The sequence below is a fragment of the Dromaius novaehollandiae genome, chromosome 11, assembly GCF_036370855.1.
Source record: "Dromaius novaehollandiae isolate bDroNov1 chromosome 11, bDroNov1.hap1, whole genome shotgun sequence".
NCBI lineage: Eukaryota > Metazoa > Chordata > Aves > Casuariiformes > Dromaiidae > Dromaius > Dromaius novaehollandiae.
This window is the reverse complement of record NC_088108.1, coordinates 27,067,699-27,094,599: the sequence shown is the minus strand read 5'-3', so window position 1 is coordinate 27,094,599 and position 26,901 is coordinate 27,067,699. Positions and strand designations below refer to the sequence as shown.

At 55.5% G+C, this 26,901-nt stretch overlaps 1 protein-coding gene across 1 annotated transcript; it reads right to left on the bottom strand.

Moving 5' to 3' along the window:
* Positions 1-1,216: 1,216 nt before the first annotated feature.
* On the bottom strand, positions 1,217-19,204 carry EDA2R (ectodysplasin A2 receptor). Its single transcript, XM_064518489.1, has 10 exons — positions 19,040-19,204; positions 16,794-16,959; positions 11,998-12,108; positions 11,472-11,650; positions 10,433-10,518; positions 9,903-10,067; positions 9,189-9,335; positions 8,032-8,546; positions 7,190-7,238; positions 1,217-6,767 (listed from the first exon to the last, which is right to left on the bottom strand). The coding sequence occupies exons 2-10, from the start codon at positions 16,839-16,841 to the stop codon at positions 6,472-6,474; spliced, it is 1,596 nt and encodes a 531-aa protein (XP_064374559.1). The 5' UTR covers positions 16,842-16,959; positions 19,040-19,204; the 3' UTR covers positions 1,217-6,471.
* Positions 19,205-26,901: the final 7,697 nt, after the last annotated feature.

The following is a 26,901-nucleotide window of genomic DNA, read 5'->3' as shown; positions in this document are numbered from 1 at the left end:
GGAGCAACTGCGGTATTTTCCTATTTGATTTTAAGCATTTTGTGTGTGTGTGTGTGTGTTCAGTGGACGCTGGGATGCCGTCCTCTGTTTCGGATACCTTTCCGGAGCGCGTGCCGTCGCACTGCCCGCACCTCCGCGCCGAGACCCCGGTTGCCGCCCGCTCGTTGCTGTTTGCCCAGCAGCGGTCGTAGGAGGTGCAGCGCCCCGAAACCGCGGCTATTGCGCTGTGTCTGATCGGCGGGTTTGTTTGGTCGTAATCCACTAATTTCTTAAAAGCGGCTCAGAGGGGGAGGCGAGGGGGGAACTGAAGAGGTCTTGAACGGCTTCCAAAAACACATGATTCATTTTCTAAAACTGTCCCCCAGTGCAGCTGTGCTGGGATCCCGAATCAGCCTCTTATCCAGCCTGTTGGCTCCAGTTAACGTATTAACTTTTTTAACGTATTAACTTTTTTGCTACACAAAAGCAGGCCGGCCAGTCTCAAAAACCCTCATTTACTACCAGGGCTTAGGGAAGGAATACAGGAATCTCTCTGGGATAACAGTGTATTTTTGATGGATAGTAATAATTGCTGGCATTAGGCTGTCCCTGAGGAAAGCCAGTTTTTATTTTAATGAGCCGAGCTTTATGATTACCGCTGCAGTGTTTCCCCTTAAAAATGAACTTCTGCTTCCAGCAGGAGAACCAGCTCCTCATCGTTAATCCTCCGGTTTTGCTCCCAGTTTGTCTCCGGGGGATCCGCGTCTCAGCAGCCAACGTCGAGCCACCCTCTCCCCGCCGCTCCCTCCGGAGAGCACGGGAAGGGCAGGGAGCAGGTTCAGAGGTCGGCGCCAGGACGGCCGGGTCCCGCACGCGGGAGGAGCATCGGAGAGCGGGAAGTGGCGACGGACGCCACGAAGGCCCCGTCCTTCCCGGCACAGCAACAAGCCGAACGCAATTACCGGCTTTCTCCCCGAATTCACCCTCTTGTACTCTCGTACAAGACGTGGCCGCGGCCCGTCCCCCCGTCCCCGCGCCCCAGGCCGCGCACCGACCCGCACGTGAACGCGGGCGTCTTGAGGAAAAGTAAACGGAAAAATAAAGTGGCCACGGCAGCGGGACGAGGCCGGACCGTCCGCACCGGCCGGCAGCCCTGGACGTCTCGCGTCGCGCTCTTCCAGGCAAACGCGCCGAGACCCGCGGACGGGAGCGGGGAAGAAAAACTCACCGCAGGTCGTCACCTCTGATTGTGAAATTTATTGAACTACAACCACACAGCACCGCTCCACACCGCTCCGCGCGGCCCCGGGGAGGAGTGCGGGAGCTCCGGGCGCCCGGCCGCGCGGGAGCGTCGGCCGCTCCGGTTACGTGGTCCGAACACGGACAGCTCTCCAAGTAACACCGGAACGGCTACAGTGCAGAATTACAACGCTAACGACACAGGGTTTACAAAAATATAAATAACCTATTTGCAACCTTAGGAGAAAAATAACATCCACCATAAAAAATACCACGTATTTACCATGGGTAAACCACGGCTACATTTTTTTTATTGTTTTTAAAGAAAAGCACCAGAATCTGTACAGTTAAGTAATCTAAAACCCCCAGGGCATTTCCCCCTAACACTTGCAGAGTTTTCTGAGAACTTAGGTGTGCCCAGATCATTAAAACTGAGTTTTCTTCAGTACTGCCTGCTCGTGCAGGTGCAATTTCCTTAAGCATCCTGTTCGAGAACAGCACCCAAGGACGCACTCAGTGCTTGTTCATTTTAATAGGACTTAATATTGGCCTATGGTTAAGAGTGTGCTTAGGAGCTTTCCAGAACAGGACTGAACTTAAACATATCCTATAAATTTTCCCTAAATCAGACAAGACCGGTATCAAAACAATCACTTGTAAAAAACCCCACCGCAAAGAGAGTATTTCCATCGTTCATTCCCAGCTGCGGGTTGCACAGATGCTGGATTACTTTATTTCTTCCAGCTCCTTCCGAGCCGTGCCTACCTGGCATTAGCAGCTTCCCAAGGCTGCAACGCACGGTTCAGCACCACGGGAATTTCCTTCCCTTTCGTTCCACTTACCATGCTGAAAAACTATTAAAAAGAAAAAACAAAGTCAAGTATAAATTCGACTGGTTCCCAGCTAAAGAAATCCAAGCTCACCCGCTCTGTGACCGTCAGTTTTTCCCATGTCCAATGTTTTTCCATGTCTCTTGACGGCAAAGAACAAGTGAAAAACTCTTGGACCGGGCTAAAATCGCCCCTGCCCGGCGGTGCCCACGGAGCCGGTGTGCATTGCAGGGCCACAGCCGCGCTCGGGCTCGCTGAGAGCCCCCGGCCCCGGGGAGCACAGACACCAAACAGCTGAAAAACAGTAGTTTAACTTAAAAACTATAACGGGAATGGGGTTGATTTCTCTAAAGAAAGAAAAAAAAATCCTTTTAATTTTCAGAGCCCATGCATCAACAAAACCGCCCAACAAGCTCAGGAGGGGCAGACGAGCCGTGAGCCAGCAGCAAGCCTGCAGCACACGAGCAGGGAGAGGCCCTCGAACACCCTCGGCTGCGTCCGGCGCGGGGCCGGAGCAGGGTCGCTCTTGGCTCTCCCGGGCTGCCGCCGCTGGCACTTGCGACACGTGCACATAGGACAGGCAGGAAAACCCACCTAGGCTGGCTTTGACTTCAAAGCCGCAGCTGATTAGATAAGTTGTACTAATTCTCCAGAGTTAAATGCCTGCATTGAATTTATCTTAATTCCTGTTGGAAGCGAGTAAGCGTGCCCACGGAGAGCTTAAATATTTAATTGATTTTGCTGCATTATCAATTCCAACTCTCTCTCCCTGCCGCAGATAAACCGCACACAAGAGGCTCTAACCCCAGCCTGCATTTGCTCCTCAAACACTTTTAATGACCAAGCACGCAACGAGAGCTCGACCGGCCCCAGCCTACAACGGGCAGAGGACGCAGCAGCCCCCCTGCTCCTTGCAGAGCGAGGAGCAGCGAGACGACCTTGGCTTTGGAAGAAAGAGCAGGGACGGTGTCACGTCCCGCTGAAACAGTCCATGCCGCCGCGTTATCTGGCCACATCCTGAGCGCGCTCGAGTCTCAGCAGCTTTTAACGGGAAAAAGAAACAAAGCGGCTATTAATACCCGGGCTCCGGCAGATCTGAAGGAAGCGCTGCCTTCCCAGAAGGCCGCCGGCTTTTTCCGAGTGCCCCGGTCAGATAAGGGGCGAAGCCCGCGGCCCGGCACGGCCCGGCTCCAGCGTCCCGCCGCGGCACGGAGGGGAGCAGCGCCCTGGCCGGCGGCCGGGCCGCGGACCCCGCGGACTTAAAAATAGGATTTTAGGATTTAAAAACACTGGCGTTTTCCACCCAGCCCAGCGCCGGGCGCGGTTTCGGGCAGCCGGCCCCGCGGACCAGGCCCCGGTAAGACAGCGGCCCGGGGAAGCGCAGGTGCCGCTGGGCCTGGGCGCGACCCGCAGCGGGGCCTGTCCGCAAACCAGGCCAGGGGACGGGAAGGGGCGGAGAGGAGGAAAAGGCAGGCAGGGAGGGAGACCCGGGAGGCAAGAAGTGGCTCGGGAAGAGAGGGAGAAGCGAGCCGAGCCTGCTCCCCTCCCCAGTGCGTCACGGCAGAGGTTAAGGCCTGACCCACCGATTTGAAGGCAGTTGGATTTTAGCCGGGATCAGACGTGGTGCTGCTCAAGCAAGCACCGTCTCTCCGAGGGCGCTGCTGGAGGGAGCGGGGCTCCCGGCTTCCTTCAGAGGCCAGAGGGCCCATGGCCGAGGGGGACACGCTCACCCAGCTCAGCGGCTCACCACGGCCAGCGGTGGGGCCCCTCCGGCCCTCGGGATCTCCCCGCCGCTCTGCTCCTCGCGCCGGCTCAGCTCCGACTGCTCAGGAGGTGGAAAACGTCCCTCCGCCCTAACCGCCGCACGGCACGCGCAGCCAGAGGCGACAGGGCCCAAAGCCACGCAGCTCTGCGGGCAAACGCCGACCCTGCGCGAGGACGGGCGGTGGAGAAGCGACCTCCGCTACTGGGGGACAGCACAGCTTGCACTAACGGGAGGGATGCTACGAAAGCAGCACCCCAGAGCAACACCCCGGTGCTGCTTCGCTATCGCTTAGCCCCTCTGCTGAGGAGTTCGGGGCGCTGAAACCTCCTGCTCGCTCTTCCCTGAAGGCACCAGTCTCTCCGCCCGTGTCCTCTTGTCCTGACCAGAGAAAGCTGAAGCGTGACAATACCCCATCCGCAGCTTTCTCGCCCACGTCACAGCGAAGGTAACCTGGGCATCCAGTGCCGGTATGACCCTACGGACCCTACGCTCGCTCTTAGTCACTGCAGAGCAGCCCTGTCCTCAGAATCGGCATGGTGTTTCCCAACAGCCCCAGGGGATCCGAACCCGCTGCCTTCCCCCGCCAGCCACCAGCCGAACCAGCTCGCGCTCCCCGCGGGTACTGGAAAGGAGCCTCGCTGCCCGCGGCTGCCGGCTTAGGGCCAGACACCACGAAACGCTTCAGCCCGGGAAGCCTCGGTGACAGTCTGAAAGATACTTGTCGGTTGCCACCTAAAGGTGGTTTGCGGAGATTCTGGGGACACCGAATTCAGCGTCCCCAGCCCGGCGCTCCGGGGCAGTCGCCGCTGCAATGACCTCAGCGCGAAAGGAATCCCCCGGTCGAGCGGGCGCCGGCGCGGAGGAGCCCGGGACGCGTCTCTGCCGCCGGAGAGCTTCCTGCAGCTGGTCGCCAGCTCCGGATTCCTGCCCGCCTCCGCACGGCCTCTCCCCGGGCGCTGCGGGGCGTGCCTCATTTCTGCTCGGGTATTTGCCCCGACAAAAATACCGGGGCGAGAGGCCCGCGTTGACACTGCTGCTGTCCGTCAGCGCAGAGCTTCCTCGCGGCAGCTTCTCCCCAGCCTCCCGACTGACTCTGGTCGCTTCATACGCCACCACATCCCGCAAACCCAACCCGCCAGACTGCCCAGGAAAACCCTGCTTAACACAGGAAACCCAGAAGCCGGTGGCAGCTTCATGCAATCGCCCGGCAACCTGCAGGCACCAGCCTTGGAATCTGCCCCAGGGGACGACATCCAAGAACACGGGGGAGTCTAGCGCGGGCCAAACTGCTGCAAGCTCTGACAGATCCTCCAAGAACAGCTAAAGTTCGGAAGGGTGTTCCCCTCCACTACAGGCACTCTCGGAGACCAGAAAATTACATCATTTCTAGGCAGAAAAAGGTCATTTTAAAACAAGCCTGCCCTGCCGTTATTGGCACAGTGACTTTAGTGCTCCCTGTGACGAAGCTGCGGTAAGGACTTTCAGTCCTCAGCTAAATCCGTAAGCGCCTGGTGCTGGCGTGACACCAACTGCTTTCTAGTCACAAGCCTCCAGCCGCCTCCACGGGCACCTGCAGAACTCGGTGGAAGTGGCCCTGCCTGTGCTACCCCAACGTTTCACCGCAGCCTCAGTTCTCAAAACCTCATCCACCGCAAGCAGGCTGCTAGCAGAGGCGACACACCAGAGCAGAGACGGGGGAAGTGAGCAAATTGCTACCCCGGCTGAGAGCAATACAGCATGAAACTTTAAGAAGAATTTATATCTAAAAATCCTGATGCTCAGTCCAAAACTCCTTCAAGAAAACCGTACCATTTCACGAAAGGGAAATGGAATAAACATGCCACATTTTGGGGTGGCACACAAACTGAATACCTAACCCCCTCTGCCACAGAAGTAATGGCCAGACAGGTTCTCCTCCAAGAACTGTGCACAGAGGAAGAAACAAACAAAAAGTAAACTCAGAAAGTGGCAACGCGAACCCAAAAAACCACAGTATTGGCCAAATGAAGAAGGTCCAACATCTGAAAAGCTGGAATGGGAAAGAAGTGATTGTTGGGCCTGTAAGAAAGCTGCAAACAACTGAGGAGCAGAAGCCAACACCCAGTGCCATTAAAGTGGAAGATACCTTAGGACCCTCCTGTACAGCACCTGAAGAATTGTTCCATCACCAAAGCAGAGACAGCTCAAGGGCTGCCCACAAACACCAAACCCCAGCACCAAACGCGGCTGAGGAACCTTACAGAAATAACCACAACGCCTACAAGGCTAACGATTTGCAAAGAATATTACACACCATCACCAATCCACAGAGCAGACAGCACAGCAACTGTGAGGCCACTCAGTTTCTGGACAAGAATGTAAATACAGCTGAAGAAAAATGGATTCCGGAGGGGCCTGAGAAAAACCTCACAACTGCCCACAAGGGCAGAGGTGAAGGCTGTGAGGATACATGACGTTGTCACCTCCCCAGCACGCCTCTGCTCTCCTCCCAGGAGGGATGCTCCTGCTCACGTGCTTCTATTCCATGACGCAAAGACCATCTCCACATAATCACCACATGCACACTGAAGAGATTATGTGACCACGGTGCTACCAGATCCTCTCCCCTACCAGTAAAGACAGTGCCTGGAGCTTCCTCTGTCCCTTCCCTGCCTCCTCTTAGCACTGGCGGCCCTGAATCTGGCTGAGAGCAAAGTGATCACACAGCAGGAGCAAGGCATCGAACCGCTGCAGTCGCTGCAGAGCTTGGGCCAGGACAGGAACGGTGACAGTGTCTCCCGAGCAGGTGAAGTGAGCGACGAGTTGCTCAAATCCAGGTATCCTTCCCAACAGTTGGGGAGTGACCCCCAGCTCCAGTGCCACGTGGCTGAAATTCTTCACGCCATTCAAGGAAGGGTCTAGCAAGAAGGCAAGTGACTGCACCAAGGAATGGGGCAGCTCTGCTACTAGGAGACCTGGGGACGGCAATACAGCAAAGTGCAGTTAGAAACCAACATACCCAGCTGGGATAAGAATAAACAGAGCAGCCACGTTAAAGGCCCTGCCCCTACCAACCAGGTGAAACACCATCCTGCCATGGCAGGTATCTCCTGCACTGCTACTCGCAGAGCCCAGCAGCATGGAGCTGGCTCTCAGTCCCGTGGAGACTGGTAACAGGTAAAAGCTGAACATCCATTCACCACCCACCCTCAGGCCGTTCCAGGCACCATCACAGAAAATCTAGCACCAAAGGCTCCAGAAGTCAGATAAACCCTTGTGAAGACTGGCTCACTGACACAACCATGGCGGGCCTCTGGAGGAGCTCCTTTCCAAGAATTTGCCTCCCTCTGCTACCCCAAATATTTGGTGAAAAAGATGAGGCTACAAAGACACTTACCCTTTGTAGTGCTGCTGATCTGAGTCACAAGGCTCTGGGCATCATTCACCTGGCAAAATAAAGACCCCAAGGTTGGAGACAGTCTGATGAGCAACGGTTGTGCTTGCCACTGCTCCTGGGACCTTCACAGAACTGTGAAAGGACTGGCACTTGTCCATCCAGCATTACCATCCCACAGAGCTAACAACCTCCTCAGGACGCTCCAGGGCCTCCTAGCAAACCGCTTCCAGAAATCACGACCTGGAGCTAAGCTATTAAATGCATTTCTTTACCAGCCATTTTCTGAACCTCAATTATGTTAATCATTTGGTTCATTTCAAACTAACTGCTGTGGGACAGGAATCACTGCCTTCCAGTGCCAGGTCAGCTTTCCAGATGAGCAAGAGTACAAGAATCTCTCAAGAGTGCATTGATTATGCGTAGCTAAAGATATGCCTATATATTCAATAAACTGCTCTTCTCCTCTGAGTATCTGAATGTGGCTCCTTTGAGTGCTGGTGGCCTTATGCCACCTTTAGTGCCCAGTCACGTCCATGTCACAAAAACCATCACCAATAAGAACACAGTTCTTTTCTTCTGGTAGACACGCTGGACTTACGTTGTCTCACCACTTGCTCCAGGCCTTTTGCCTAACCCACAGAAAATGAGCCTCATCTGCTCCCAAACACATCAGTAAACATCTGGCTAACCATTTTTGCTAATTACCAGGCAGTCCTAGGTATCAATTACCCTTAATATTAGGAACCTACATTTCTAATCTGCCTGCAGTTCCAGCCTTCTGTGTATGAGGCCAATTACGGCCAACATTATTTTAGAGAAGAGACGAGATTGGAAGAACTTACTGGTTGCTCCCCCCTTTCAGCAGCAGGATTTTGGAAGGCCGAGGACAGGCCCCTTGTCGGATCCAAAACGAGCCCATTCTTTGCTTCAAGTACTCCACCGTTGTTCTCTTTCGGGATTCTCTGAGCCACCCGGCTCACTGCATCCTCTGACCTTTCATTGCCCACAAAGTCCATCTGGGTGGAGAACTTCTGCAGATCGAGCTCCGTACACTCCACCGGGGCATGGGGCCACTTGTGTTGCATTTCTGAGGCGCACGACGAAAGGGGGGCCAGGGCCTCCGCCACCCCGGCTGGGCCCTGCCTGAAGTCAGAGGGAGACAAGCCCCCCGCCAAGCAGTCGTTGCAGCCTGAGTTCCTGATCAGGGGCTGAGTTTCCAGCATGCTCCTCACCAGCTGGGATTTGGGAGCAGGGCTGACGGCAGTCGCCTGAGGCAACTCCAGCTCAGGCTGGAGAGCCGGGAGTTGAAGACCAATGGCTTCTCCATCTGATATGAACTGAACTGCTTCCACTGGGCCTGAAATCAAAAAATCTCTGCAGCTTAGTGATATTTGGGTTCTCCCTTCCTCTGCTACACTTCCCCCTTTACAGAGGTCTACCAGCCCGTCCTTTAAATCTCATCTTCCACACGTCCAGGGGACAGAGGGGTAAAGAGCCCGCTGTAAGTGGTCAGGCTTTTACCCCAGCGTGCCACTGCTGAACAAGGCGATTTTCATGCCTTTCCTCAAGTCCAGTCAGTCCTGCTCCCAGGGTTACAATGACAGCAGGAGCTGACTGGAGGGAGATACATGAGCTACAGGACTTGAATGTGAGTGTTCCCACTGCTGGCACAAAATCTGCAATCGATTGTTAAGAAAGGTCCCCAAACACTGCACATCTCCTGCGTGCCTTGCAGTGGAATTCAGGGGGACTTCTGCTTTCCACACAGGCCCTAGGAGAAGGTCCTTGGTAGCACGGAGCTCTGTGCTGAGAGCGGCCACAGCAGGGTTGATGCCAGAGGGAACTGTCATCACGAGAAAATGCTGCATTTTGGTGGAACTTTGATACTTTCCAGCTCCTTCCTCCCTAACAGAAGCTCAGTATGACTCAAGACCATGTGAATCAGAACCAAGCAAGATTCACCCCTGCCTGCCCTCGCCCCCAAAAAAGGAGCAGTTACCTTCTGCCTGCCTGTAGCAGGGGCTCAGGTTCTTCACGCCCAGGCAGCAGGGACCAGACATCTGTTCTTCACACAGAAATCTGCCGGGCGCAGCTGAGGCTGGGAACATTGCTCGCTGGCTTGAGAAATTCTGAGTCCTCAGGAAGGCTTGGAGGATAGAGAAGAACCAGTCTGAGCGAAGGCTTGGCTTATTTCCCTAGAAAGTCCTCAGTTACGCGGTACATCTGCCTGTGCGGAGCTGGGGAAGCCAGCATACTGGTATCCTGTTTGACGGATGCCAGTGTACCCCAACCCGAGCTATCAAGCATATTCCTCTCTTGCCCGATTTCCACCATGAAATCAGCATTTCCTGGTGCTCTAGTCCTGCCCTGCCAAAAGCCACTCAGACTCAGCCTGCCCTTAAGAAACTCCAGAAAGAGAGAATGCCAGTTTTGACAACGAAAGCATGGCACAGCCTCCTACTAATTATAGCACTAGGGAAGAGAAAGGTCCTCCATGTCTTTGAGCAGAAAAAGCAAAAGAGAAGCCCTGCAGATGAAAAAAGCACGATGAGGTACTTCTCCTCTGTGAGCAGAGGAAAGTTTGGTTCACTTCATGCTTCTACAAAAGCAATGCTAATGGCAATGCTCTGCATAAGGAAAGAGTGAAGAACATGTGTAAACAGAAGAGGACAAAGGAAGAAGGAACAGAAAAATACTGTATACATCGGCTCACCTCGCTGGCACTGGCTCTTCCAAAAACGCTTGCAGTAGATGATGGACAGTGCCAGAAGTACCAGTACAATGATGACCAGGGCACTGCTGGTCAGTGCAAGAAGGGCCGTGTCCTGTGGTGGCACAGTGGGGACAGCTACCTTCACCAGGTTTGTTCTGGACCGACCTGCAAACACACCCGTCACAAAATGTTGGAACTTATTTCTGAGGCTGAGGCCACTCCTCTCCCTGTCCCTTCCCTCTTCATCTACAACGAATGTGTTTCCTCCAGCAGGTCTGCGCAGGGCAGTGTTTTGGTGTTTGCACCAGCTAAGCAAGCTGGCCAACGAGGAAAAATGGTCAAAGAATGGTTCAAACACACATTTGAGTTTGTGTCTGCCTGGGATGCAGTCACAATGACTAGTGATAGGAAGCCGACTTAACATGCACCATGAACCTGTTCTGGGATGTCCTCACCACTCCCTTTATCCCGCAAACAGCTCGGCAGCCCCCGAACAGAGGGCAGCGGCAGAAGGGCTGCTGAGTACGTACACTGAGGCTCGGAGGAGGGCGTCTGCTTGGTGCACGGGATGCACTCCCAGTCGAGCTGCCCGCTGATCCGGGCCTTACGGTAGAACCTGCCGAACAAAGCGGGAGCGTATCAGCCGCGTGATGGGCGAGCGACTCGGCGGTCCCCAGCCCACGTCAGCCTGTGCTACGCCAGCAGGCTGGAGGCCCTAAAGCCTGGCCTGATGCTGCTTTGAAAAACATGCCGCTTCATCTACCAAGAGGCAGCTCAGAGAAAACTGATCCATCTTCCTTGGTGCCACGGCACGCTGAGAGGCCACAAAGCACAGCGTCTGTCTCAAATGCTGGCTAAATTCAGACCTACTTTTCGTAGCTGTACCACCTTTGCCAAGAATCACTCTGGGACAGCCCGCATGTCTTGCTAAAGAGGGTGGTAGTGATCAACAGCTCAACAAAGTCACAGCAAAACGCCAGCTAGCAAGTCTGGCTGGGAAGAGACCAAAACACTCAGGGCTCTGACATTCATTCCTCTGTCACAAATCGCATCGTTTGTCAGTAAATGGTCTGCAGCTCTAAGGCATTTCACAGGCTAATTGTACAGAGCAGTATTCATTCAGTAACTCTTCTAAAAAATTAACTAAAAATGAACAGTTACAAAAACCACAGCTTCCCCCATATGACCGCTCGGACACAGGAACTCATCTTCCTAGGCTGGGTCTCTATTGCCCTCTTGGAGACTACTAGCAGTAGTGCTCTACAGACACTCGTTTCCTGGGCCTTAGACATCCCGGTGTCCACAGCAATAATTCAGGCCTGGGAGGAGTGTTCTTCCACTGCCCATTTAGAGGAGCTATCAGGTTGCCTTCTTCAGAGCTATAAAGCGGGGCATTTGTCTATCATTAGCAGTGTCTTCGAAGGGGCAACGCTGGACCACCACGGCTCCTCTTAAGTACCATGTGACAAGTGGCCTCAGACAAATGCTCGCTCTGCCCACCCCCCCCAACATGTTCCCTCCCGGCTGCAATCACTACCCTCTCCGTGCTGAGCAGCCGGCTCTACTCACCCCGGCAGGCATTCCCCGCAGACCGCGTTGGTGGTCGCTGTGCAGTTGGACTTCTGGACACGGTTGATGAGGGTGCAGGACAGACAGGGTTTGCAGCCATGATGTCCCCAGCTATCCTTAAACTTCCTGGGAGGGCAAGCGATGCACTGTGCATCCCCCCCTCCACCATCACCACAATCCTGCAAGACACAAGGTTGGGTTCATGACTGGGATGGGAAGACAATTCAGGTCCCAAAGTGAAAGAGAAATTTGGATTTCCACCAGCAGACAGGAAAGAAGGAGGCTCCTGAGCATCAAGCTGAAATCCCTTCCTGCTTGCTACTTCCACCTGCTCGCCCTGCTATCCAACGCCCACCGTGGCGACGAGCGAAGCTGCTCGCCTTCCCTTGTCACCAAGTCTCCGCTCTTCCTAAAATACTGGGATCTAAGATTATCTTTTCTAGTAAAGATTAGCAGAGGATTTATCTAGCACCATGACAGCCTTGGTGCTAGATGACTCCTGCTCCTTCCGGAGCAGCAAAATTACCTTGGAAAGCTCCTGCCCAGGCATACAAGTTCTGCACGGGACGCACTTCCTGTGCTCATCCAAATACTCGCTCTCTCGGCAGCTCATTGAGGCTGGAGAGGTGCCGGGAGCCTGAAGGAGGTAGGGAGAGAAAGCAAAGAGGTCAGAGCAAGTCTCAACACCCTTAAGTCAAGCAGCGTGCCCTTTTCTGGAAAAAAGTTTCCGCCTTCGCTAGGACGCCAGCCCGCATTTCTTACGCATCAAGAATGTCACTTTGGCAGGAGGGAGGCTCTCTGCTCTCATCCAAAGGGCAGAGGAAGGAAAGGAGAGGATTTCTCAGTGAGGCTGCAGATGAACCGTCTATCCCTGCTGCCCTGTAGCAGCCTTTACCACGGAACAGACGACATTTTATTTTTCAGCATTAAGCTAGACACACTGATTACTGATCTGGCAGGAGATCAGTGAATTTTGCTAGTTCCAACTGCATTTTTGGATACCCCAGACTATCAGACAGAAAGCTCAGTCTCAGCTTAGGGATCTGACAGATGAGCTTTGGTCAGTTTAGCTGCTTTGCTCTGACATTATCAGTGCCCATCTATGTTCTCCAGCAGAGTCAGCAGGGCAGGACACACATCCAACACCCTGCTACTCCAGTCCGGAGTCGCACAGTCTGCTCGTGCTCCGGTTCTGCAGATTTCAGTTCACCGTGGACTCATTTTCAGCTGTGCTGGCAGACAGGCAGAGCAGACATCCGTTTCCCTGTCAAATACCACCCGCAGCCTTTCTTGGGTGATTTAATGGCTCAGCTGAAATCAGTGGCAGAACTGCCACTAGCCTCACTGGAGCCACAATTTCTGCCTTCCGTGACCGCGGCTCAGTGGGGAACACGGGACTCGATTCTCACGGGAGAACAAGCAGGACTCAAACTCAAGCTACAAAAACCAAGCAATTTATTTCAAGTTTGGGGATTGTTTGTTCATTTCTGTATCTTCTGGGTGAGCTCCTACCTTGATGACAGAAACATATAAAACCCACCCCCAACTAGACCTCTAATTAATTTCTGAACATTCAGCAGGAGCATGAAACACTCCAAAACGCTCTTCTGAAGGACACTGCACTTAAGGGCTTGAAACACCCAGGAAAACTTGGCACTTAAGCTGGAGTTGTGCTGACCCACAGCCTCATTAGAAGAAAAGGCGAGGCCAGGACGACGGCTCTAACAAGACCCGAGGAAGCACGACTGCGCAGCCCTCGATCTCCGAGCTCTGCCACGGCTCTCCCCTGCTACGACCCCCCTGCTCTTAGGGGACACGAAAGGCGAAGGTCCCCTCCGCACCCGTTCCCGTGCTGGCTCTTTCTGCCCTCCTGTCTAACCCCCGCCGCTGCCCCGCGGGCTGCCTTTTGGAAGTGGACGCTTGGACGGGCTTGCGGTCCCTGAACGACCGGGATTCATTGGACATGACGTCGCTCCCAGACAAGCATAGAAAGTGAGTCACCGAGTGCCGCAGCTCACGCTCACAGCCGGTGGCTCATGTGCTACAAGGAAAGGCAGCGAAAGCCGGCGAGGATTGGACGTGAAGACATACGACGATGAGAAGCTAAGGGAGCTAAATTTATCTTGCAAGCATCTCAGGAGGGACACGATCACAGCCTATAAATAGCGTAAAGGTTACTGACACTATGGAATAAATAAAGGAAATTTGTCACCATCTCAGAAGGTGGCAAACGGGGAACTATGTGCCAATGTCAAGGGGGAAACATTCAGGTTTAGTGTTGGAGTCCAGCTAGAGGCTAAATGCAGTAGGAAAAATGAAAAGAGGCAGAGAGGCACGCGCGGGTGGCAGGCGCCCGCTCCCGAGGGCTGCTACTGCACTGGTTTGGATCCCAGCTTGCCAGGCCCGGGTAAGATCCCAGTCTGCATCCCGGTCCCCATCGGCTGCCCAGACGCCTCCGCCCACTGCGGAGAGCACCAGCGCCGTTGGTGCTACTGGTCTGGAGTTCGGGATTTAGTGTAGGCGTATGCTTGTTGCAAGAGCAAAACAGGTATGAAACATAGTTGCAGGCAACAGAAAAGGAGCCAACAGCTCAGAAACTTGAGAACAACAGGGCCCCGGTTTTCACTGGCTCTCTTCAGTGCTACCATACTACAAGAAAGAGATACAGTCGAAAAATGAAGTCTTTGGCAAAACTGCCCTGCGAACACAGCTTCAGCCTACCTGACCTCCTCCTCTGGTGTGTATTTATGGACTTCTCTACACTTCAGCAGGGCATGCAGATACGGATACATCCCCAGCAGCCTATCTCCCTAGGAGAGGAACAGCTTAAACCAGTTTCCCAAATAGAAAAAGTTACACAAGCAAAAGGAATCTTATGCCAGTGCAGCTACATGTACATTAGGACATTTGCCAGCATAACTATATCACTTAGGGATGGCAAGGGAAACATCATACCACAACCATGCCAGCAAAACTATTAAGCGTAGACCAGGCCTGCTATTTCTCAAGCCACAATACAATGATACGTGGAATGAAAGCTTTGTTGCATATCTGGAATGAAATTCAAAGCTTTTATTTTTTATTCTAACAATTCCAGAACCAAGACATTTGATTTGTAAGCGAAGCATACATCCAAAACCACATAGCACTGCCCTAGTAAAGCAGCAACGTCTGATAGTCTCATAAGTGACTAAAACAACTGATCCTCATTAGCTGAAAGTAAAAAGCAAAACCAAACAACCAAACCCTCCCACCTCTTTGGAAACTACACAGGACCTCAAGGTGACTGCCAGAGCTACGGATTTTATTTGCCAAAGAGGAGTATAAACATGACACAGTATCAATCCACTCAGGCTGGAGGGAAGCAAAATGTACAGACATTGTTTCAAGATGCATAAAACTTCCTAACTCCGAAAAAGCTGTAATTTGTTCAAAGTCATCTTTTACTGCCTTAATGGGACAACTCGCCTGAGTAAAGCGAGCAGAGCATGACCCCCGCCGTAATGTTACTCAAACGGGGAAACGTGAGTTGCTGAACGAGTTTCACCGTATGTGATAAAAAGCATTTCAGGAAAGCTGCAGTGCAAACAAGTAACCATTCACCCCAGCGACAGTCCTGCAGCTCACTGGTGCTCTTTTTCCTGCAAAAAGTTAATTTTCCAAAAATTACGCGCCCTCAGATGCCCGTATGCACCGGCACAACGGCAGCAGCACTTTCCGCAGGCTCTGCGACTCCCGGGCGCCGCAAAGGCCCTCTCACACCCGCACGCTTCGCTGCGGCCAGCCGCAACGCGAGACGCGGCAGCGCGGCACCGTCCAGCACCCGCGCTGCACGTCCCCACGGGCCCTGCACCCCAAGGAGGTAAATGCAGAATGTGGATCATGCATACGTTTCTCATTTTGATCTCTCACAGTCAAGCAAAATCTTCCTGATTTTTTGGGCACATTTTGATTTGTTAGCAGCTGGTAAAGCACACACGAACAGCAGAGATGGAAACCGCAGCTAGCCTCTCCTCAGGACAAGTCTGAGGCTGCATTTCTGCCATCGGCTGTAACTCAGTTTGGCCTGCTACGTATTTTGTTTTCCATACACATCTGTTCTTTTCAGACACTTCCAGACTCCACTCGGTAAGGACATGGGGAATTATCCTGCCCTGAGAAGCACCGACTTACCACGGCTGAAGGATTAGCAGAGAGTTACCTGCCACAGCACTGCAGCAGCTAACGGAGCATCAAAGCAGATCTCTACACATCACTTCACGAAAAAGTCGGAAACTAGCAGAACAGGCAATAAATAATATCATCTTAGAAGAAATGCTAGTACGTAGCCAGAACATACTGAAACATAAAACTCAAGAACCAAAATCTTAAATAAAACTGAAAATGGAATGGAGGAAAAAACTCCCACCAAATACGCATCTGGAAACACCATCGCACGCCTCGCGCAGCTCCGCTACCCCTCAAGCCCCCTTCCCTGACCCACGGAAGCGTGTCCTGGTGCCTAACTAACTAACTAACACTAACGAGCCCATCGGGGTTGATCCTGGCCCCCCCCCCCCCCCCCCCCGGGAGGCCCTGCAGACTGAGGAGCGCTCAGAAAGGAAAGAACTGCAACAAACAAACACGGAAAGAGGAAAAGATGAATCCGAATCTTTTAGCGTGGTTCAGGAACCAGCACGTTCTCCAGCAGACCTGGAAGCTTCACCCACACGACAATCCAGACGGTTTGGTCTGCAACGACCGGACCCTGGGCGTTCGCTCTGGGGGAGAGCAGCATCCCCGCGTGGTGCCGGGGGAGCGGCTGCAACGCCGGAGGAGTCCCGCGGCTGCAACGTCCGTCCCCCCGTCCCCTCTCCCCGTCCGCAGAGGGAGACGCTAGAAATACAGCGAAAACCCCCCACGACACAGGACGGCAGAGAACATCAGTCCGGGCCGCCAGCCCTGGGCTACGCGGCTCGTTTGTGCACTCGTTACGTACAAACCGGGACCGTAACTACGGGTTTTTGTGAAGTTCTGGCTATGGTGGGCACTGACACTCTGCCTGGTTAGCGATCTCAGGTAAGACTCCCCAAATTCCTACAAATTTTTTTGTAAAACCTTGGGTTTTAATCTGTTTTTCCCCCACACGTACTTAATAATTGCTGCTCTCTTGCTTACAGTAATAACTCAGTGCATCTGGAAAGGCCTTCTTCTTTTCTTCAGGTCTTAATATTGTCATAAATACCCTCGCACAGGTTACACCGAGAAGGGGAAAGCGTCATTTCAGTAACAAGCGTTGGGAAGAACAGGCTCTCGATCCAGGACTCATCCAGCACGACTCACCTGTACCTCTGAAGACGCCGGGAGCCCGCCAACGGGCAAAACGTTCATGTGGCCTCGGCGGCTGAACACAGCACGGTGCGCGGCCACCGCCGGGTCCCGCCAGGGCCTGCTGAGACGGGTCACCACCAGATCAGCAAGTTCTTCACCCAAGACAGCCCTGCGGATCCTGGGGCAAGACAGTCCTCTTCTCACTTAGTCACCAAGGCAGGCTTAGTAAGGCAGGGCCCAGACGAAGCCCTGAGGAGGCGGGCTGGGCCAGGCAGCCCTTGCGGGGACCTGGGGCTGCGTTGTGACCGTGCAGGGGGCGCGTGGGGCTGGTGTGTGACCGTGCACGGGGGGCAGCCTGGCCTCGCGTGGGGCTGCGGTGTGACCGTGCATGGGGGGCGCAGGGCTGCGGTGTGACCGTGCACAGTGGCAGCCCGGCGGGCCATGCGCGGGGCAGGCGGCACGGGCTGAGCGGGGAGGTGGCCGGAGGCGTGAGTGCAGCGTGGGCTGTGCAGCAGGAGCTGTGCACGGGGAGTGCGTGGGGTGTGTGTTGCACAGCCTGGCAGCAGCCATGCGTGCAGTGTGGCTGTGTGCGGTGCGCGTGTGGTGCACGGCCCAGTACGTGGTGCACGAAGCAGCGTGAACTGTGCACATGATGCACAGTCGAGTGCAAGGTGTGCCGTGTGCATGTGGTGCACAGCCCGGTGTGCGGTGCACGGAGCAGTGTGAGCTGTGCACGTGATGCACAGTCGAGTGCAAGGTGTGCAGTATGCATGTGGTGCACGGCCCGGTGTGCGGTGCACGGAGCAGTGTGAGCTGTGCACGTGATGCACAGTCGAGTGCAAGGTGTGCAGTGTGCGCGTGGTGCACGGCCCGGTGTGCGGTGCACGGAGCAGCGTGAGCTGTGCACGTGATGCACAGTCGAGTGCAAGGTGTGCCGTGTGCATGTGGTGCACGGCCCGGTGTGCGGTGCACGGAGCAGTGTGAGCTGTGCACGTGATGCACAGTCGAGTGCAAGGTGTGCAGTGTGCATGTGGTGCACGGCCCGGTGTGCGGTGCACGGAGCAGTGTGAGCTGTGCACATGATGCACAGTCGAGTGCAAGGTGTGCCGTGTGCATGTGGTGCACGGCCCGGTGTGCGGTCCACGGAGCAGTGTGAGCTGTGCACATGATGCACAGTCGAGTGCAAGGTGTGCAGTGTGCATGTGGTGCACGGCCCAGTACGTGGTGCACGAAGCAGCATGAACTGTGCACGTGATGCACAGTCGAGTGCAAGGTGTGCCTTGTGCATGTGGTGCACGGCCCGGTGTGCGGTGCACGGAGCAGCGTGAGCTGTGCACGTGATGCACAGTCGGGTGCAAGGTGCGTGATGCGCGCGTGGTGCACGGCCTGGTGTGTGCAGTGGGCTGCACACCGTCCACGTGGTGCAGACCGTGTGCGTGGCGTGCACGGTGCGTGCGGTGGTCTGCGCCAGCCACGTGCGGTGCATGCGGTGGGGCTGTGCCCGGTGCGGGCGGTGCTCCCAGCGAGGGCTGCCCGTGCAGTGCGCGGCGCAGGCTGCACAGGCTGCGAGGGTGGTGCGGGCTGTGCTCGTGGCACGGGCTGTGTCGCGGGTCGCACAGGCAACTGCATCCAGTGTCCCGGTGCGGGCTGCGTGCCGTGCAGGCTCCGAGCGCAGCGCGGGTGCTGCGGGCTGCGTGCGGCGGGTGCGGGGCGCGGGGCGGGCCGTGCGCGGGGCTCTGCCGTGGCGGAGCGGCAGGCAAGCCCCGGCCCGCCCGGGGGGTCCCGGCCGCGGGCGCCCACGCGGGACGGTCGCGGGCCCCCCGCCCCCGCCGCCGCCCCCCGCCCCGCCCCGCCGCGGCAGCGCGGCGGGACCTGCCCGGGCACGTCCCGCCCAGGGGCTGCCCCGACCCACCCGCACCCCGGACCCCGGCCCGCACCCGCACCCCGCACCCGGACCCGGACCCAGACCCGCACCCGGACCCCGGTCCCGGCCCGGCCCGCACCGCCCCGTCCCGCCAGCGCGGAGCCCCGGGCCGCCCACGTGCAGCGCGGCCGGAGCGGGAGGCGCCGGCAGCCCGGCGGGGACCCACCGCCTCCGCGGCGACAGCGGCGGGGCCCGAGCGGCGGCGGCAGCGCAGCCCACGAGCGGCAGCGGAGGGAGGGACGGAGGGAGAACCGCGCGCGCGGAGCGCCCGGCCCCGGCCCCGCATCCCGCTCCCCGCGGGACCCCGCGCAGCCCGCCCCGCCCCGCCCCTCACCTGCGCGGGGCCCCGTCCGGCAGCGCTCTGCTCCGCTCCGCTCCGCTCCGTCCCGCTCCGCTCCGCTCCGTCCCGCTCTGCTCCGCGCAGGACCCGCACCGCGCGCAGCGGACCCGGCGGAGCGGCGCGGGGTGGCCCGCGGCCCGGCCCCGCCCCCGAACCCGCCCCCGCGCGCGGAGCCGCCTCCCATTGGCGGGCGGCGCGGCCTGGGCGGGGCTATGCAAAGCGCGGCGGCGGCGGGCGCGGCGGCCCTGCAGCGCCGAGCACCGGGCGGGGAGGAGCGGAGCGGGCGCGGGGCAGCGGGGACCCCGAGCGGGCACCGGGCGCGCGCGTCCCGCCGCAGCGCTGCTCTGCTGCTGGGGATTCAGCGGCGGCGCCCGCAGGCCCCGGGCCGCAGGGTCTGTCCCCCACCGTGCGCGTGTAACGCAAACGCCGTAGCAGCACGAGATCAGCACGGTCGGGGGTTTATCTGCGGGCCCTAAATGAAGTTTCTGACAGTGCGCTGAGCGCGACTCACGGTCTGGACCTTGGGGTGCTCGAGGGGCGTCGCCTCGGAGGCATCCCGGGATTGCGGGGCGAAAGGCGCCGTCCGTCCCCGAAGCGCCCCACGGAATCTGACTCCCGTGAGCAGGGAGCTGGTTTCCACAGCAGCGCTGACCTGGCGCAGTCTCTGCGGCCCCCTGTGCCCCCACTGCGCTTCCGCTCCCCTTCTCCTCCGCCAGACCCACTGCAAAACTCTGCTGCCTTCCCAGGCTTCGGGAGGTGGGGGCAGGCAGAGCTCGCGTTGCTCATTTTGGTGGCTTCGGAAGGAGCTCTTGGCAACATTTGTTGCACAGAGATGTGCATCCAAACCGGATTTGTTCTTAACCCTTCTATTCTGGGACATCCTCCCCATTTGTCTCTCTTGTCTGAAAGTCAGGCATTCTCTGCCCAGCAAATGTTTCTGAGAAGTCCTGGAAGTTCCCCCAGTCCCTGTTACAGAGAAGCTAGACTGTCAGACTGAAAGAAGTGTAAGCATTCTGTATGAAATGCAATTAAGCAGTCAGTTTGCTCACCATTTTCTCACCCAGTCTTCTGATTTTTCACAACCCGCTGCTTCGGCCAGGTTAAGCATGCAGTCTCCCCAGGGAAAAGAGCTCCGCAGCGCTCGAGCTGCAGGGGACTGAGCACGACCTCATCCTCGGCGTGGAGCAGCTCGGCTCACGGGGGTCCGTGTCCGATGCAGCCGCCCTGCGCCGTAACGGTGCCGCTCCTCCTGCGTCACGCGGAGGGCTGCGGGCCAGCGGCCTTGATCCATCTCGCCACACACGTACGGATGCTGACGCTGCGCCGAGGACCGCAGTGAGAGCCTGCAGCGGGGCACCTGGGGCCAGGGCAGCAACGCCCTCTCGGCAGCAACGCAGACTTAGGCTGGCTTTAGTGGGCTGCAAAACTGCACTGAGAGTGACCGGCTGTGTCATGGGTGCCAGTGTCTGATGCTGCAAACGCAAGGATCAGTGGGTCAGACGAAGGGCTACATGTTCAACAGCCTTGGGTGTATTGTGCAGATTAAGGCCCAGAAAAGCATGTCCTGAAAGATTTAGTGCTGGGACTGCAGCCACCCCATATGCTCTGGGTCTTGTTAAGTGACAGCTACGAAGCGCAGTTGACAGAATTACTGTATTATGAGTTAGCATAACCACGAATTTGGAAGCAGGGAATCTGTTGTACGGGTTTTTCTTACGCACTGGAGCATGCACAACACTGCATGGCTCCACATCCAGGCACAAATCTACCGTGGGGGCAAAGCAGGCTGTAAATACACACACACGTATGCGCACACACAAACACACTCCCCTCCGAAACAGGTGGATCATCCACCGGACACATGACATGGTGTGGAAGTCACACTAGTACCATTTTCCTTGCAAAAGACTTCACAAAATCGTGTTTTAAAGAGATGGGGAGACCCTAAAATCCAATGGAAGCAATGCCGAGGTTCCCACCTCGCAAACGCTCTAACGCATCTGGTCTCTGGGTGAAGCTGGCTGGAGCTGCTCCGCGGGAGATGCTCAGTGCTCGGCTGAGCAGATGGCCTTCGGCTGCAGCCTCATCCATGCCAGTCCAACATTTCTCCAGTTTTAGTTCTTGCTTTGTGGTCAAGGCCATCTCTCCAGAGCTTGTTTGCTATGAGAGAAGCTTGCTTTGAGCTGAGACCTACTTAATTTTCCTAGTTCTCAGACGAGAAATTTCCTGTGACTGCATGAGACACAGCTGACTAGTACAGCTTTGAGATGATCCGTGACTTTTTTGTTCTTTTGATTCTTTGATGCCCTTTCCATTTACACTGCTCAAAATAAGGGCATGTGTTCAGAGGAACTAACTCTCTCGCCTGATAGTACGGTGTTTACTGCATCTACCCACCTGAAGTCAGTGGCCGTGGCTTCTTTCCTCGGACCATTAATAAATCAGGTTTTTCACGTGGTCGCTCTAGGCAAGCTATGCCTGTGCTGTACATATCAGTTACAATTTGTTGCCGAATTCTTTGTAAAGGAGTTTAGAAGATGCTCGGCTTCTTTAAGGTGCTGTCTTGTGGTGCTCCAAGGCCCAGGTCAGGAACTAACTGGGCTTTCCCAAGAGCAGCACGCTTTTTCCAGTGCTCATTGCATGTTCCCCTGCTGCGAGTCTGGGACCCCGCGCTGCGAGTCTAACGTGAGTCTGAAGCTACCTGTGACGAGCAGCCAGGACACAGATTTTAAGGTTCCGCCTAAATCCAGGTTCGGCTGACGGAGGGGCTGCAACTCTCTGAAAGGGACCTGAGCCCCCAAACGCACGCACCCAGACTGCCGCTATCTTGGCAACGATTTAGCAGCTTCGTGCCATCTTCCCCGCCGCGGGAAGCACCCAGCAGCCAGGCTCTCCCGCTCTGCACCCACGGGATTCGCCCTGGGGCCGTGCACTGAGCCGGCCGGGCGGGACCGGCCCCTCCCGGAGCGCGGGGCACCCGGTGGCTTTCCGAACCCAGCCCAGGGGCACTGACGGTGGCACCCGCTTGTGCGTAAGCACCTACTCGTTAAAGCACTTCGCTGTGAAGTGGGAGGGGTTGGGTTCAGCTGCCCTCAGCCTGCGGATCGCAAGCGCACCTGAGAACAAGCCTGGCTCTCCGGGAGGTCACCTGGCCAACAGCCTGTCTCTGGCAGCGACCAGAAGCCTCAGGACAGAGCTAGCAGGTGAGGCCTCTCCAGGACAGGCTCCCGCCTCCAGCAAACTGTGGCTCAGGGACATCGCGAGCCACAAGTGCTATCTTTGCGTTAAATAATTTTGATGGCTTATTTTCTCAATGACTTTGTCCAGCCCATAAAAGCCATGTAAGCTTTTACATCCTCAGCAGACCTGAGAACAGAATCCAAGCGTGCCTGGCTGGGGATATTCGCCTCTCCTTTCGAACCTGCCCACTCACTCTGGGATATGGGCCTGTAAAAGTTAATGTCACAGCATCTACTTTGTTGATGCTTAAAGTCCCTCCTCAGACCTGTAGTACCCGTTACAGGGCATTAATGGTTCAACTTGTTCCAAATCTGCTGATCTTTGCATTTGAAAAAACAGCCTCCAAACTAACGGTTATCATTTCTGTGCCCGAAAGCTCATTTGTTTGTTTTTTCCCAGCTATCTCGACTCAGTAAAACAGCCTCTCTCTTGCCACAGGCCTTGCCTTTTGTGACGCTCCTGCAGAACTGACTTTCCACAGCACCTCGCGGGTTGAATCGTGGGCACTTCCACCTGCTTCGGAAGGTGTGAGGATACCCGTTCACGCGCAGGCATGGACAGGAGACTGGAAGTTGCTCTCGAGCACTTCGGGGAAGGTCAGAATCAGTTCTGATTTTCACACATCACCAGCGGGCTTCGCTTGTTGTTTTTTCTTGCTGCCAAATGAATTAAGAGCTCAAAAATTTGCCAAGCGTTCTTTGAGCTGTCTGCAGCTAAGTCACAACTCGAGGGCTCCTTGCACCAAGCTGCTACCCCGGCGGTCGTCAGCAGAGAGCACTGAACGCTTTCTTTAAACACTTTAAATCGGCAGCCAGGAGCACCGTTCACCTCTGCTGCACAAAGCAAGTCTAAGCGCAAATCATGCTCCCATTTCCAAGCTCCGTTTGTGAAGGTTACGCAACCACAGACACAGATTTACTTTTACTTTGCCTTAAATTTTCCCCTCTCTCTTCCTCCTACTCTCCCCTACAGTTTCACTCATTTTCTCCGGTTTCTCCTTCCCACTCGTCTGCTATGCTCCTTCCCAGCCAAGACTGCGAGATTTTCTGAGTACCTGAGACCTCCTCCCCACGATCCCATTGACCATGCTCTTCCCCCCTTGCACTCCACACAGCTTGTCCCTGCCACAACCAGCGCGACAGGACACTTTAGACCTCTCTGTTTCATATAACTGTGTGCAACCTGAAGTTTTAACATAAAAATAGAAGCAGGCATCGGGCAGCCCCACCACAGCAGACGGTGTATTGAGCTCAGTACTGTACAGCCGGGCAGATCTTGCTTTCGGGCTATTCCTTGCAACAGCAAGCCCCGAGTGAGTGGTGCTTTGCCTCATCCCGGTGTTCATTCCTCTCCACATCCCTGCTAAAAGCACCTTCTTTCCCAGCAGGGCTTGGACCCTTCAGACAGATGCCCACGGCTCAAATTCCCCCACTTAAAATCAGCAGACGAGGCAAGAAAGGGGACTCTGACCTTTATATCTATGTTTGCTTTTGCTCGTAAGCAGGCGATGCGGGGCCCTGGGCCATCACCTTCATACCAGAGGTGGGAGAAACCGTTTGAACTTCTCCAAAAGAGTAAGTAGGGCAAGGAGGCTGTCACGTCTTCTGGAGAAGGGGTCAGGAAGGATGTGGAGCCCCTGAGCGAATCACAGATACTGTGGATCCCTCCCCCATTCCTTCTTAAGTCACGGCTTTCCAAGCGATCCAAGAGAAAAAGGCTTGGGATTGTCTTAGGGGGACACTGTCCCATGGGAGACGCTGCGGGGGAAGATGGCACTGCTCCCCCTCCCTCCACCCCAACACACACCACCAGCCTGGGAAACTGGACCCCCTTCCCGAGCCGAGGAGAGAAACATTCCCAGAAACGGTGCTGGAGGGCACGGCCCAGCTCCAGCCCTTTCCCGCAGCTCCAAGGGAGGCCGCGTCCACCCCAGCGCTGTGGGGAGAAGGTGGTCACGAAGGCACGTGGGAGGCCGCGGGCATGGACTGAGCCACACCACCGCGACTGCAGCCACCCTGGGACGGTCCGCAGCACGGTCGGCACCCAACAGCACGGTCTCCTGGGGCCCCGCGGGCAGGGCACGACGCTCCCGTCCCGCCACCGCCGCCTCCTCGGACGCCGGGCTCCGTCTCTCCTCGTCGCTGCCGCTGGGCCACGCGGGGCTTCCCCCACCGCTGCGGGCTCCCGCCTCGCTTCTCCCTGGCTCTCCCCCTCCCACCGCTTATGTCCAGGGCTGGTACCGGTCCCCCCTCCAAAAAAAATGAAAAAGGAGAGCAGAAGCCTTTTACGCCCGTTTCAGAAAGCGAGTCAGGCTTTGCCCTGGAGCCCCCGGTGAGCGCTCCCACGCAGTGCTCTCTGCGCCGGGCAGCAGCGCCTCTGCGGTGCTCCTTGCTCTGCCCGACCTCCGCTGTACGCTTCACTCTGCTGTTTGCCTTCGTTTTTCCACACTGAGGCATTTTGCTCTTTCCCTGCTGTTTCTCTCACCTGTTTCAGTAACTCGGCAGCGGATTTTAGGCTTCACTGTTTATTTACTTTCACTTCACTAGCAGGCAATTTCGGTAAGGGGCTATTGATTTTTCTCCCCGTTGGGTCACACAGGAGCAGCCTTGCCGCCAAGCCTGCAGTAACCTCCGACTGCTCGTACCCGGCTCCAGGCTCTCCAGCACCCCGCGGTGTCACCAGCTGGGAGGAGGACACGAGCCTCCCCCACCCCGCATCACCCGCCTGCGCTGCTCCCGGGGCTGATCGAGACCCCCGTTTCGTCGTCTGTGTTTTGCTTTCCAGCCACGTTTTTAATCCGTGCCGTAGTGATGATACAGGACCACGCAAGGCAAATGACATCTTGAATTTGACTGGTTTATTACTGGCCTCTAGTACCTGCTTCCCGCATCCCTTTTGCAAACTCTAATTAATACACCAAACTTGCCAGTCTAGTGTGATGATTCATTACCATGCACTTTGGGTTTCTACAGCCTCTCATTTTCTGTTTTTCAAATCCATTTTGTATTATCTTCACAATTTACCTGCCCTACTGTGATAAATACAATGGAGTCAGAAATTGCCAATATTTCAAATGGGATCCTATTCTGAAAATGGCATCTTTGCCATCTCTCACTTCATCCCAGCGGCTCCCTGGGAGCAAAGGGACCGTGGTGCGTTGTGCATTAACACAGCATATTCACCGTAAGGCTTCGGAGTCGCACAGATTGCTCCCCCCTGGGAATCATGCTCTAAGCAACATTTTGCATATTCTCTTTAGCGAGGACAAATGCCATAAATAGGCCCAGTTCCAAGTGACTTAGCGGAGGTAGGATCAGGCCTCTCTGGAACATTAGGAGAGACGAGATTGTTTTATTGGACTGAATAGATCTATCCCAGAAAACTCTCAGGGGCGGAAGGCACTACTCCTATCGCCTACATAAGTCTTGCTGGACTTACATGCTTGGTTTTGGTTCCTTCCAATGCTTTTTAAATGGTCTTTCTTAGAAGAAAAAGGATAGGAACATCCAGTGAGGAATTCCACTTGGTTTCATACAGTTAAAGCCATTAGCAAAACTGGATCCAAGACTACAGGCAGGTCCAAAGGGAAACAATCACAAGTATGTGGAGAGCAAAGCAGAGGTGGTTTTGATGGAATTACTCTACCAACTTGCAACCCTGGCGTTACTGCCCGCCCATCAGCTGCCTGCCGCCCTCCTAAACAGCAGCACAGTCTGTGCTTCCCTGCACTAGCCGGGTTGGAAGAGCAAGGAAGCAGTGGTCCATCAGCCTCCTCACCCTCCTTCGCTGCTGCTCCTGCAGAATAAACTCCCCATAAGCTTTCCAAGCCTTTCTCTGGGGCAACATTACCTCGCACAGTGCCAACAGGACTGCAGGGCAGCCTGGGAGATCTTCGGCAGCAGGGAGGAGAACAGAAAGAAACTGGATTTGAGAGAAGGACAAGGGATGATTTTAATTTTTTTCACATTCACAAAGAGGAAGATGAAGAGCTCTGGAAGGCAGAGATTGCACGCCAGCAATCACAGCTCCAGCTAACTGGGTCATGAACCCTGGCACAAAGATTAGGAGTGTTAAACATCAAACTTCCATATCTGTGTTGCAATTAAGTCTGGAGTTCAGATTTTGAGTCCACTCTTCACAGCTTAGATTTATGTAGGGACCACAGCAAAAGGGGCTCAGTCCAGCTCCTACAGCAAAGATGCTTATGCACAGGAAGCACCTCTGCGGTCGTGTTCCCTGGCACCTGTCCGGAGGGCCATCGCCAGGGCAGTCTTAACTATCCGGGTTCATTACTGTCCTGCCAAAGCAAAGTGCTTAAATAAATAAACAGATCAACCCATCAAAGTAAATGAATGAAACCAAACAAAAATCTTAATCTGGCAAAAGAAAAAGTGCAAAATATTCCACTAACAGGGGATTGCTGTTCTCATGTGGTCTCGTTTTTCTCTTCTCGCTTTTGCTTGCTGGCTCCTGTCAGTGTGGGAGTGCTGTGCTGTTTCATGTGGATGCCTGGTGAAACAAGGAGCCCGACTCTCCGCTCACAGCTCTTCAGAGGGAGATGGGAAACGCCGACACTGCGATACCGACCTAGCAGGAACTGGCAGCGCTTCCCTGCG